Here is a 12,203-nt window from a genome sequence, read left to right as displayed (position 1 = left end):
GATGGATGGATGGATGGATGGATGGATGGATGGATGGATGGATGATGGATGGACAGATGGATGGATAGATTTATGTATGTATGTATGTATGTATGGATGGATGGATTGATGGATGATCAGAAGGTAGATACAAGGAAAGTTAAGAAAGATGGGCAGGTATATAGTGGTAACCAGGTGCTTGGCTGGTAGATCCATAGGTGGATACATAAATAGAAGAAAGAAGAGTGGGAGGGAGGGATGGAAAGAGGGAGGGTGTCTTAGTTACTTTTCTATTGCTGTGAAGAGTTTATTTGGGGATTATGGTTTCAGAGGTTTAGGGTCTATGACCATCATGGTGGAGATCATGACAGGCAGGTGGCAGCCTTGTCACTAGAGCAATAGGAGAGAACTCACATCTTGAGATACACCACGAGGCAGAGAAAGGGTAGCTAGGAATGGTACCAGTCTTTTGAAATTTCAAAGCTCAACCCCCAGTGACACACCTCCTCCATTTAGGCCATGCCTCCTCATCCTTCCCAAACAGTTCCATCCACTAGAGAAAAGTGTTCAAATAGATGAGCTTATGGGGGCCATTGCCATTCAAAGCACCACAGATGGGCAGGTGGGTGGTTGGCAGGCGAGTGGGAAAATGGCTGGATGGATGGAGAGACAGTTAAGTGGTCTCCCTGTCCAGCCCTCCAAGGGTGGAGCCATGCACCTCTTTATTGCAGGTGGATCTGATCCAAGCTTGGAGGAAGGGAGTGGAGACAGTGAGCAGACGGATGAGGATGGAGACCTGGATGCGGAGGCCCAGGTCCAGCCCCTCAACACCAAAGTAAGTCCTCCCCAGGCACTGTTTCTCTTCCCAAAGGCCATACCTCTGCCTCCCATCCCTATGCCTCCCAGCTCCCCAACACTTCCTCCTAAGGAGCCCATACCGCAGGCTCCTGCATTTCTCCCTACCCCTATCCCATACCTACCTGGGAACTTCTGCACCCTCCAAGGTACAGATGGACAAACCCCACTGCCGGGCCTGGCCTGACTGGAGTTCTGGGGCACCCAGGTGCCATGACAAAGAGTGTACAGGACAGACCTGTGTCCAGATAGCTCAAGGGACCTGCATGGTAGCGGCCCTCACACCTTCCAGATCATGGAAGTTGTCTTTAGAAGTGGTTGTTTCTCTTCTTGTTCATCTTTTAAATTAGTTTTAGTGGTAGAGACAGGTCAGGTGGTGCCTTGGTTTGGGGACAGAATGGCAATGGTGAGTCAGAGGGAGAAGGACGTGGACTGGAGAGTGTGAACTTGGCCTTGAACCCTTCGAAGGTGCCAGCACGCTAGAATCAGATCTGAGAAAAGATCCGGAGACACTCAGTCATCTTTTGCACAAGATCCGATTCATACCATTTGCTGAGCTCATGGAATACAACCCAGACAGTGTCTAGACCATTCTACAATAAAGCACACATTTAAGGGGTCAGAGTAATTGTACCAAGGGGTGGTAGCAGTTGTAAAAAAAATGCTCAGATAGATGATAGATAGATAAATAGATAGATAGATAGATAGATACATACATACATACATACATACATACATACATACATATATAGATACACAGACAGACAGACAGACAGATACATAGATAGATAGATCGATAGATAGACAGATACATAGATATACATAGATAGATACATAGATACATAGAGAGATCATAGATACATAGATACACAGACAGACAGACAGACAGACAGACAGAGCGGTCACCTCCCTCCACCCATAGTCAGTGAGCTACATATACCTGAAGTCCCAGGATGCCTTCTGTGTGGACTACCTTCAGCACTGCCACAGCCCCAACCCTAGGAGCACCTGGCCAGCCAAGAACTCACTTTCCTTACCCCACAACTAGGCCCCAGGGTACAGTGTCGCTTCTGATGGGAAAGATACCATGGGCTCCTGGGCCACCTTTGACCTAAGGGCTGCTTTGGGGCTCAGTTTCTAGTCTAAGGTGGGTATCCTCGGGGGAGGCTGCCGACTGTCTGGAGACTGAGTAAGGGGCTGGGGGTTTGACCGGTCTTGCTTATCTTCCCTCGAGAAGAAAAAGCGCCTGCTCTCCTTCAGTGACTTGGACTTTGAGGAAGACTCGGAACACTCCATGCAGCCTTGCAGCCATACCCTGGGCCTGTCCTCTGTCCCTGAGTCAGAACACAGCCTGCAGGTCGGTGCGCTCTGGTATCTGCCCACCCACCCCCATTCCTCTTAGGAAGCAGGTGCTTGGGCCTTAGTTGGGATTGTACCTGGGGACACAGTGTCCTATAATCAGTAGGTCACATGAAACTCTCGACCGGGAGACAACTGGAGATGGGATGTGGGAGAACAGGACTCGGAAACTTCACATCTCCCAAGGCCAGCATCTCAGGATACTGAGAAAACACTTGGAGAGGTTGGGGCAGGCAGGAACTAAGGCCAGGTGGGTGAGTCGGGGGCCTGGGATGTGAGGATTGGTGCTCGGCCTAGAAATAAAGACTTGGAAAGGCAGAATGGACATTGGCATCCGCTAAGGAACCAGACAGGACCCTGCATTGAGCTGCACCCGTGCCTGGCCGGGACACCATGCACTTCATTGTCAGACGAGGCTGATCTTGAGAGTGAAGGCAAATGCTCTTACCGCAATGCTGCTCAGTAGCCATGTGACCTTGGTCCTTGGAAAGTCTTTGATGCCTTATCTGCTCATTTTGGAAGAAGGCTGATGCTGATAATCTCGGCCTTTTGGGGTTGGTTTTGAGATGAGAGTCCACGCCTGGCATCACGGAACGTCCAGATAAGCAGTAAAAAGAGTTGTGAGGACAAGGCCAGGCAGGTCAGGTTATGTTGTGAACCCCCCAGCAGCTCCCGGGCTCGGGCAGTGATGGACTGAACTAGGTAGGGTTGAGCCTTCTGACCCTCATGGAAGGAGAGGGTAAAGAGCAGGGGTCACAGAAGCCAGCCCCTAAGAGAACACTGGGGTCACAAAAGTCAGCCTCTAAGGGAACACTGGGATCACAGGAGCCAGCCCCTAAGGGAACACTGGGGTCACAGAAGCCAGCCCCTAAGGGAACACTGGGTTACAGAAATCAGCCCCTAAGGGAATGCTGGGGCCACAGAAGCCAGTCCCTAAGGGAACACTGGGGTCACAGAAGCCAGTCCCTAAGGGAACACTGGGGTCACAGAAGCCAACCTTTAAGGGAACATTGGGCCATAGACCCCGCTCCTCCAACTCCCCCTCCCCCAGAACTCATATCACTCCACCAGCCAAGGTCAAACTATAGAGATGCTGGGTCAGTGACTTCTGGGAGCCCTCAATACATAGATCCCTTGAGGATAGTGGCACCACGAAGACCCCCTCAGCCTAGGGGCAGTCTGCTCAGGAAACCTCACCTCCACCCTTTGACCCTCTGGCCATCAAGGGCTGCTACAGTAGACACAGTAACCATGTCCTCTCTCTGAAGAAAGAAGTAAAATCTTGGCATGAATGTTTTCTGAGTAGCCCCTGGCTACTCAGAAATGCTTCTGTCTCCTGTCTGATGCCTGGGCCCGGTGTCCTGGGGAACCCTGGTGTCACAGACATGAAGCAGAAGGGCGGTAAATACTCTTGGCACAGTGACTGGAAATAGAACCAAAGAGCACCCTGCCAGAGCAGATGGCTGTCTAGTGTTCAGTCAGTACCATCGGAGCAGCCAAAGCTGACAACCCATGCATTCAGTCCCTCTCAGGTGAGCCTTACTCTGAGGACACCACCTCCCTGGAGCCTGAGGGCCTGGAGAATACTGAGGCAGGGCCTTTGGGGTGTCACCTCAGTTCAGAAGAGCAGCCATATAGCTCCTTGCTCTCCAGAGAGGATGCTCACACGGAGCTGGACCCGCCTGGAGCATCCTGCAAGAGGACCCTAGGGGCCACAGCTATGCCTGGTAGGTACTCTAGCCAACTTCTTTTCTGGGGGTAGGAGTCCCTAAGAAGCCAGCCCCTCTCCCTAATTTACATAGACAGACTGGCCAGTTCTTTCAGGATAATTGTCCTGCAAAACCTCATGGACTTTTTTCTGCCTGGCTCAGGGCTTCCCTGTGATGTCTAGAAATAACAAGAAAGACGTTAAGCCATTTGCAGTCTGCTGCCACTGATACGGGGTAGGGACATGTCAATTTCCTCAAAAAGGCTACAGTTCCACCAAATCCAAAGCTACACTGGGAGATCAGCAGAGCAGGTCCCGCTCATCAGGAGACAAAGAGCCAGAGAAGGAAACCGGTTCAGGTTCTGTTAGATTTTTATCAGACCGTTTAGCCTTCCAAGTGGAATCCCTGAGGATGCCTCTTCTTGCGCCCAAGGGTGCTGGTGTGCCGGGTTCAGCAGTTTAGATGCGGATTAAGTTAGAGTTAATGAGGTCACAGCTGCAGCGTGCCTCCCGACCGCACGCATGTAGCTGCTGCAGGGAGACCTGTCTGTTCCTGCCTCCTTGTTGGTCCTTAGAGACTGTTACCTCATGTTCCCCACAAGGATTAGGGTCCTGGGGATGGAAATGGGCTTCTACTTGTTCCCAAAACTATGAGTGAATAAGCCTGTCCAGGGATAAGACTCTATATTTCTTCCCATGACGGCATGACCCTGAAACATGTGGAAGAGGCAAGCAGGAGCAGAAGACCCAGCAATGCCGAGCAAAGGCCCTTGTGCTTGGGAGGTTCTGAGAGTGGAACCCAGACAGCAACATTCATTGGTCCTCACACAAGACTTCCCACACAGCATCTCCTAGATAGGGAGTGAGAGGATATCAGAGTGGAGATGGGGAGAAAGGAGTGTCAGGGAATGGCCGGCTCTTCTCTTGATGGAGCAGACTGTCCCCAAGATCAGGGACATGATGATATGGTATGCCACCAGGTCACATGGCTTCCCTGCCCCTCATTGTCATTGCTAGGAAAAGCAGTGATTTCTAGCTCACCCTGAAGTTGTAGGGACTAAATGAGATGGTCACGTGTGTTGCCAAACAGACACTAAATTAGTGATGACAAGTGTGATCTCACAGGGAGTCAGAGTATGGGCTGGGTTTGGGGTATCCTTGGCACAGGGTCTCCCAGGCTGCATTGGAGGGACTGCAGTGTCATCAGGCGGTTCCTGGGCAGGATTCATAGCTCAGGGTGGGACCTGCCGAGCACCAGACACAAGCAAGGGGCAAATGTGTTCCCGGGCTCGTGATCCTTCACTCAGCTCAAACCTCTCCTTTCTCCAAAGGGATAGATGATGTCAAAAGCAAACAGCTCCCCTCCCAGTACCTGGCTGACGTGGACACCTCTGACGAAGACAGTCTCCAGGATCCCAGGGCAGCTTCCCAGCATTCCAAGAGGAGGGCCCGAGCTATGCCTGACACGCAGGTAGTGGGGTTTGAGAGAATTCCACCTTTGTGTTTCTCTGGATGGATTTTTTTTTCTCTTTCACACCAAGTTACTTTAGAGCAGCTGAAGCTTTCTGTACTTTTAGACATAAAATTGCCTATATTGTAGGAATATGTCAATATATACACACATACATACATACATACATACATACATACATACATACATACATACATACTTTATTGAGGTAGATTTATATAATGTAAAGTTGACAAAGTATTCCAGTTCCTCAAAATGTTAGAAGGAAGGAAGGAAGGAAGGAAGGAAGGAAGGAAGGAAGGAAGGAAGGAAGGAAGGAAAAGCCATGCATGGTAGCTAGTCAAATGAGTTAAAACACCGAGGTAGATGAATATGGCCTAGACTACATATCCAGACTCCATCTCTAAGAAGAAATTAAAATATAGTTGCCACCTGGCTCTTCCGTGATAATGCACAGAATTGTAGTTAATTTTGATTATATAGTCACCAAGATTGAAATCAGAGTCCCCAAAAGACAGCCATATAATGTTGATTTGGCCAGAGAAGAACCTGTGTCCCCTGCCTTTAAGACAAAAGATAGGTTTCAGTGTTCAAGCAAGGAAATGGTTCCTGCAGGGGATGGTGACATCCGCATTTCAAAGGCCGAGTCCAGGGTTCTGAGCCCGAGCAGGACTTATTTAACCTTCTATGAAGGTCACACACACAGGAAATGGGTAGAGGGGGGAATTCTGACGTGAGAGACTGGGAGAAATCTCGACCTCAGGCTGGAGATGGAACCCCAGGCCTCGAGTGAACTCTCTGATACTGAGTCACACACAGCCCAGCCCATGGATTTGTGAGGCAATCTATCTCTTTGTAGCTCAAACTGGTCATAAGTTTGCCATCCTCCTGCCTCAGCCTCTCAAGTGCTGGGTTAGTGTCTCTGCCACACCCAGACCTTTTATTTTCCACAGAGAAAGTGAGGCTGCTCATCTTCATCCTGTGCTTGCCTCCATCTTGGCAAAATGGGAGACTCCAGTTCTACTTGAAACCCTGGTCCCTTATGAGACCCTTTTTGTGGTGGGTTTGTCTGCAAAGTTCCAGAGGCTCCAGCCACCAGGCTGAAGTTGGAGTTGCCTGAGTTCCTTTTGTATCTCACAGGCCTGGTGATCCCCACTTCTCCACAAAGCCTAGCTACAGCCAGGGCCTCATCAGAAAGCCACCGCTGAGCCCTCTGAGCCAACTGCCCTGTCTGTTATTTTGCTGGCCCCTCTGAGCCTCTGCCTTCTTCGCCAGTTCCAGCTTCCCAGCCTCCTTAGTGGCTTGCTTTCTTACTCACCCTATGTGGCATTCGCAGTGAGAGTCTTGGCACTTTTTCCTCTTTCCAAGTCCCCACCTGTGCTTCCTGGGTCAGTAGACAAAGGCTACATGCTGACAGCCCACTGAGGATATCGATCGTTGTCAACACAACAAACACCATGTGAACCTTCAGCCATGCCCGCAGAGGGCAAGCACGGGCACGGGGCTCACATACATTTGCGTTGACATTTCCAGTGAGCGGTCTTCCCCCACTGCAAGTCCTCAGTGCCATGGTAATTACCCGCCAACAATGGCAGCTCCCCACCCCTGTGCGTGTCATTTCCCTCTCATGAGGCCAGGCGAGCGGTAAATGAGATAATGCGGGACAGAGAGGCCGCCCGTGAGGAAGCAGAGCGAAGAGGAATTGATTTTCTGGGCTCTGTCTGAGAGCTAATAGACTAGCTGACTCAAGAGTCTGGTGACTCAAAGAGATTAGGAAGCTGTGCTTTGGGTCACAAGTGACCTAATGACTTTGGTCACCGTGTCCAGCTTAACGCACATCTTCCTGCGCTAATCAGCCAGGACAGTGACAAGAGCTGCCCAATGACAGACACGGCCACCTCTTTCAGCTGCCTTGAGGTCTAGTTGGGTTGCTCATCTCTCCTACGTGGTCCTCACACCCCGGTCACCTCCTCTCTCAGTTCCAACACCCTTGGTGTCAGAAAAGCCTTATTTCACAGTTAACCTCCAGGGCTGTGTCCTAGCCAGACTTGGGATGAGGAGGAAGACCCCTGTGCTGGTGGGAATTGCAAGGAGGTCCTCCGCTATAACCGGACCACTGTTCCTCTCTTCCTCTGATGCAGATTTTGGAGTTGAACAAGCGCATGTCAGCTGTGGAGCACCTGCTGGGCCACCTGGAGAATGTGGTCCTGCCACCCTCGGCCCAGGTAACAATACCCTAGGCTGTGTGAGATCGGCTCACAGCCTCCCCTTAAGGGAGGTTAAAGTCCACTTTGGGGAAGTGTCTCAGAGATCTTGCTTGGTTGGTGCACAGTGCTCCAAGGATGGATAAATGAGGTTTCCTGCATAGCCCACGCACGTGAAGCAGCCCAAGTCTGATCACAAGGTGATACAGTATGGGTAGTTATCACATAAACTCCTGTGAGATGAATCTTCATCCAGCTGTAGACACCTCGGGTGCTGAAGCTGGACCAGCATCCCCAGCCTGCACTACCTCACTGGAGAGACTCATGATTCTCACACCTCTTCCCCATCCCTAAGTCAAAGCCAGCTGGTAGTGGTTATGTCATTCTTGGTAGCTCTTTGCCAGTCCCTTCCTGACCCAACTTCTCTTGAAGTCATAATGCCTCTTATAGGAACTGTGGCTGAAGGACATCACAGTGGAGAGTAACTTCAAGCAGCAAAGAAATGGCCACTGTCTAGGCTCCAAAGCCAGCCTGAGACACACATGTGGACTTTCTTGGACTTTTTTTTTTTAACCAGTCAGAGCAAATAGATATTCTAGGTCCTTAAAATCTCATCAAGACAAAGAGATGGGGTCCCACGCAGGCTGCCTCCTTTGATGTGCACTCAAGAAGACTCGCTTATGAAGGACGGTGTCGCTAACAGTCACCACACACTGCCACCTTCTCTTTCTTCTGACAGCAACATTCTGCAACTTGATGTTGGCCTGGGGGGGGGGGTTGCAAAAGTAACATGAAGATAAGGTGTGACACCTCCACCTTGTCCCTGAACTCACAATAACTGGAAAATGTGAGGGTCCTTGTTGCTATGCGAGTCCAGGATAGACCCCCCCCCCCGCCAAAGTGCTACAGGAACACAGAATATCTAAGTAGTGTTGAGAGATCCCCATTGTGGCACACCTCAGTCTCACAAAGGGAGAATGCAGAGAACCAAAGAGACCCTTGTCCCCAGCCCCATGAGCCATAGCCAAATGCCCAGGGCTGTAATTTAGGTCCATGGACGTAGGACCAGAGCTGGAAACAAATGGAAGAGCTGCAGGCTCAGTGGGAATAGGGAGCAGTGTAGGGCGGAGCTACCCTCCACGTATGAGCACATCCCCCAAGGAAAGCTCAGTGTCGTGTCCAAACCCTATGGTCTGATGGGTCGTCCTTAAAAGAGAGATGTGTTCTGCCCTGTACCACAACATGGGTCAGCCTGGAGGTCTTAGGCTCCATGAAATGAGCTCCCCCAGAGAGCAGACCATGCGATACTGCTCATACGAGGAGCCCAGCAAGTCAGACTCAGGAAGACAGACAGGAACGTAATGGACGCCTAGGACCGGGGAAGGATGGGGAGTGAGTGTTCGGTGTGGGTGCAGGCTCAGTATAGCAAGAGGGGAAAGTTCTGGGGGGAAGAAGGCAGTGCCGGATGCCATGATGAAGAGCTGAGCATTGTAATGGCGAGAATAAATTGTATGTGCCTATTTTATCCAGGTGAACATTTGGGGTGATGAGGGAGCAGGGCAAAGGGTGGCCCTTAAATGGTAATGGGTGCTGGAGTCTTCTCAGGCTAGCCCACCTCCCCAAGCTGCCTCTGAGACCCTTGCCTGGCCCTGCCAGGAACCAGCTGCGGACTCACACCCCAGTGCAGACACAGAGGAGGAGACTCTCCGCAGGAGGCTGGAGGAGCTGACCAGAAACATCAGTGATCCTGGCACCTCGTCAGAAGATGAGACTAAGTCAAGTGGCACCCTCCATGCAGTGTCCCCAGAGGTAAGGCCTCTCGGTCCCAGGCAAAAGGCAGAGCAAGAGTGACAGTCCCAGGTAGCCATCCACCCTTTCAGGGATGGCGGCTAACTAGCTACTACAGGCTTCGGGGGACTTTATAAGACCACACGGATGAAAGGGGACTTGATAAGACCACACGGGTGAAGGCGGGGGGAGGCTCAAAAGTGAGGCAGCAGCCTGTGATCTGCTTCATGGATGACCAGTGTCACCCTTCTTGACCCTAGGTGTGCACAGACGTGGGGCACATGGAGACACAGGGAAGGAACCTTCAGGGGCCTGGGAACCCTACTCGGACTACAAAGAGCACAGACGAGGAGCTGTCAGAGATGGAGGACAGGGTGGCCATGGCAGCCTCTGAAGTTCAACAATCCGAGAGCGAGGTAGCCTCACATCCCCTGAACAAAATTTCCCCAAGGATGACGATGTCCTGGTGATGGGACCCAAGCAGAGGTGGGAGAAGTCAGCAGCACACCTGCGGGCTCACAGAGGCCTCCCTGGCCGTCAGGAATAGGCAGAGGGCTTCTTCCCACCTTGCTGCTCCTTGCTCAACCCGGGGAATGCAGGCAAGCTTTTCAGCCATAAGAAAGATACATATTGTCACCATCCCCCAGCCTACGAGCAGAACCTAGACCCAGGTTGAGAGGTTAGGACAGCAGGGCTCACACCTGAACTTGGCAGATGGTTCTTGTGAGCCTGAGCGGTTATTGTAAGGCTCGGGTTTGGGCGAGTGACATCAACAGTGCACAGGTCCAGGCCAAGCCAGCGTGTACAGGTCTTCCAGGGATAGCTGCAGACTGCAGTGTCCTCCCCCTGGAGTCCGGTAAAGAAAGAAGGCCTGTAACTAAGCTATGGGGACATCCAGGGCCCCTGCCCTCATCAGCAAATGGTTGAGAGAGCCCAAGGAAGGGAGGTGTGATAGGCCCAGGCCTTTTCTCCAAGGGCTCCCTTCTGAAATGTGGCATGGGCAGGTCACATAGGGGACAGCTGTGAAGACCTGAGCCCAGGTTCCTGCCTCTGTGGAACTTAGATTCTTTGTGGGAGTGGACACCTAACAAAAAATGGAAACAAAACAAATGATTACATCATGACATAGTAATGAGGGCAATGTGGAGGTTTATCCCAGAATGCCCAGGGAAGGACGCTTAGAGAAGGTGGTGGAGGGACACTGGAGAGAATCCAGCACAGAAGGGCTAGGGCAGTGGGTCACGACCCCTGTGGGTCACGACCCCTGGGGAGGCCACATTATCAGACTTCCTGCATATCAGATATTTACATTACGATTCATAACATCAGCAAGAATTATAGTTATGAAGTAATGATGAAATAAATGTATGTATATAAATAAATAAGTGTATGGTTGGAGGTCACCACAACATGAGGAACTATATTTAAGGGACATGGCATGAGGGAGGTTGAGAACCAATGCTCTAGGGGATCGGAGCACAGGCAGAGCGGACAGAACATGCAAAGGCCCCGAGGTGGAGTCCTGATTAGTGAGTTCATGGACTGACTGTGAAACCCCAAGACTCAAAGACAGGGATGGGGAAGTGGAGAAAAAGTTCCAGAGGATGGCAGATGGGGACCACGGAGGTAAACTGAGGGAGTGACTGGCGGTGTGGCTCAGTGGTATGTGCACCCCGTGCTTAGCATGTGCAAGGCCCCGAGTTCAATTCCACAACCAGGTTATGGTTGTGAGTTTGATCTTTATGATCTGAGACGGAACACTGAGTGACATCTGTCTGGCTCCCTGTCCTCTGTCCCTCTCTTTTCTAGGTTTCGGACATCGAGTCCAGGATTGCAGCCCTGAGGGCAGCGGGGCTCACGGTGAAACCCTCAGGAAAACCCCGGAGAAAGTCAAACATCCCAGTGAGTTGGGTAGAGGTGTGGAACACCAAGCCTGTGTCCCCCCCAGGATGTCCTCAGTAGCTTACAGTGTCCCCTAGAACCTCCCAGGGACCATGGAGTAAAAGCCCTGGCTGGGAAGATAGGAGATATATAAAATCTCTTGGCACCACAAGTTCAATCCTCAGAACTTGTAACACGGAAAAAATAATAATAATAAAGCCAGGCACGGTGGTGCTGGTACACACTTGCAATCCCAGCGTTGGGGAAGCAGCGACAGGAAGACCCCTGGGGCTCACTGGTCAGCCACCCAGGTCTACTTGGGGAGCTATGGGGCAGTAAGAGACCCTATCTGAAAAAAGATGGTGGCTAGCATTTGAGGGTGACACACAAGGTTGTTCTCTGCCCTACACATAGAGTGCCCTCCCACCCTATTCATATACAAAGCTCCCGACGTGGAGCCCCAGCGGGTGGGTGGCCAAACCTCATTTGGTGATGGAAGACTTGATTCAATGACCGGTTTGAGATGAGCGTGGTTGGAGTTACTGAAGGGAAGGTCCGCTGGCCCTGTGCTTAGACCGGTGATCAGAACCTAACATCCTTCCCCAAGTCCAGTCAGAGGCTTCAGACAGAGAGAGCCATGGTGGGGGTACTGGGGTAGAAGAATGAAGAATGGCCTGTAGCACTAGGGTAGGGATAGGGATTAAATCGTTACTGCCCAGTCAATGTGTTGTTCCAGATAGATAGGTAGGTGGGTGGGTGGATGGATGGATGGATGGATGGATGGGTGGATGGATGGATGAATACATACATACATACACACATACATACATACATGCACAGATGATTGATAGATGATTGATGGATGATAGATGGATGGATAGATAGATAGATAGATGATAGATAGATAGATAGATAGATAGATAGATAGATAGATAGATGATAGATAGATGATAGATAG

The 12,203-nt window shown here is 51.0% G+C and overlaps 1 protein-coding gene across 1 annotated transcript in view; it reads left to right on the top strand.

The window, feature by feature from the left end:
* The window catches only part of Mlph (melanophilin), a 44,258-nt gene that overhangs the window by 24,203 nt on the left and 7,852 nt on the right, over positions 1-12,203 (top strand). The window contains exons 5-12 of the mRNA XM_026786065.1: positions 711-814; positions 2,069-2,191; positions 3,716-3,920; positions 5,233-5,372; positions 7,514-7,597; positions 9,233-9,385; positions 9,625-9,780; positions 11,174-11,266. Of these exons, the coding sequence (XP_026641866.1) occupies positions 711-814; positions 2,069-2,191; positions 3,716-3,920; positions 5,233-5,372; positions 7,514-7,597; positions 9,233-9,385; positions 9,625-9,780; positions 11,174-11,266 (1,058 nt within the window). The remainder of the gene's footprint in view (positions 1-710; positions 815-2,068; positions 2,192-3,715; positions 3,921-5,232; positions 5,373-7,513; positions 7,598-9,232; positions 9,386-9,624; positions 9,781-11,173; positions 11,267-12,203) is intronic.

Source organism: Microtus ochrogaster, linkage group LG4 (assembly GCF_000317375.1).
Source record: "Microtus ochrogaster isolate Prairie Vole_2 linkage group LG4, MicOch1.0, whole genome shotgun sequence".
Taxonomy (NCBI): Eukaryota; Metazoa; Chordata; class Mammalia; order Rodentia; family Cricetidae; genus Microtus; species Microtus ochrogaster.
The sequence above is the reverse complement of the archived record's forward strand: the minus strand, read 5'-3'. Positions and strand labels throughout refer to the sequence as shown.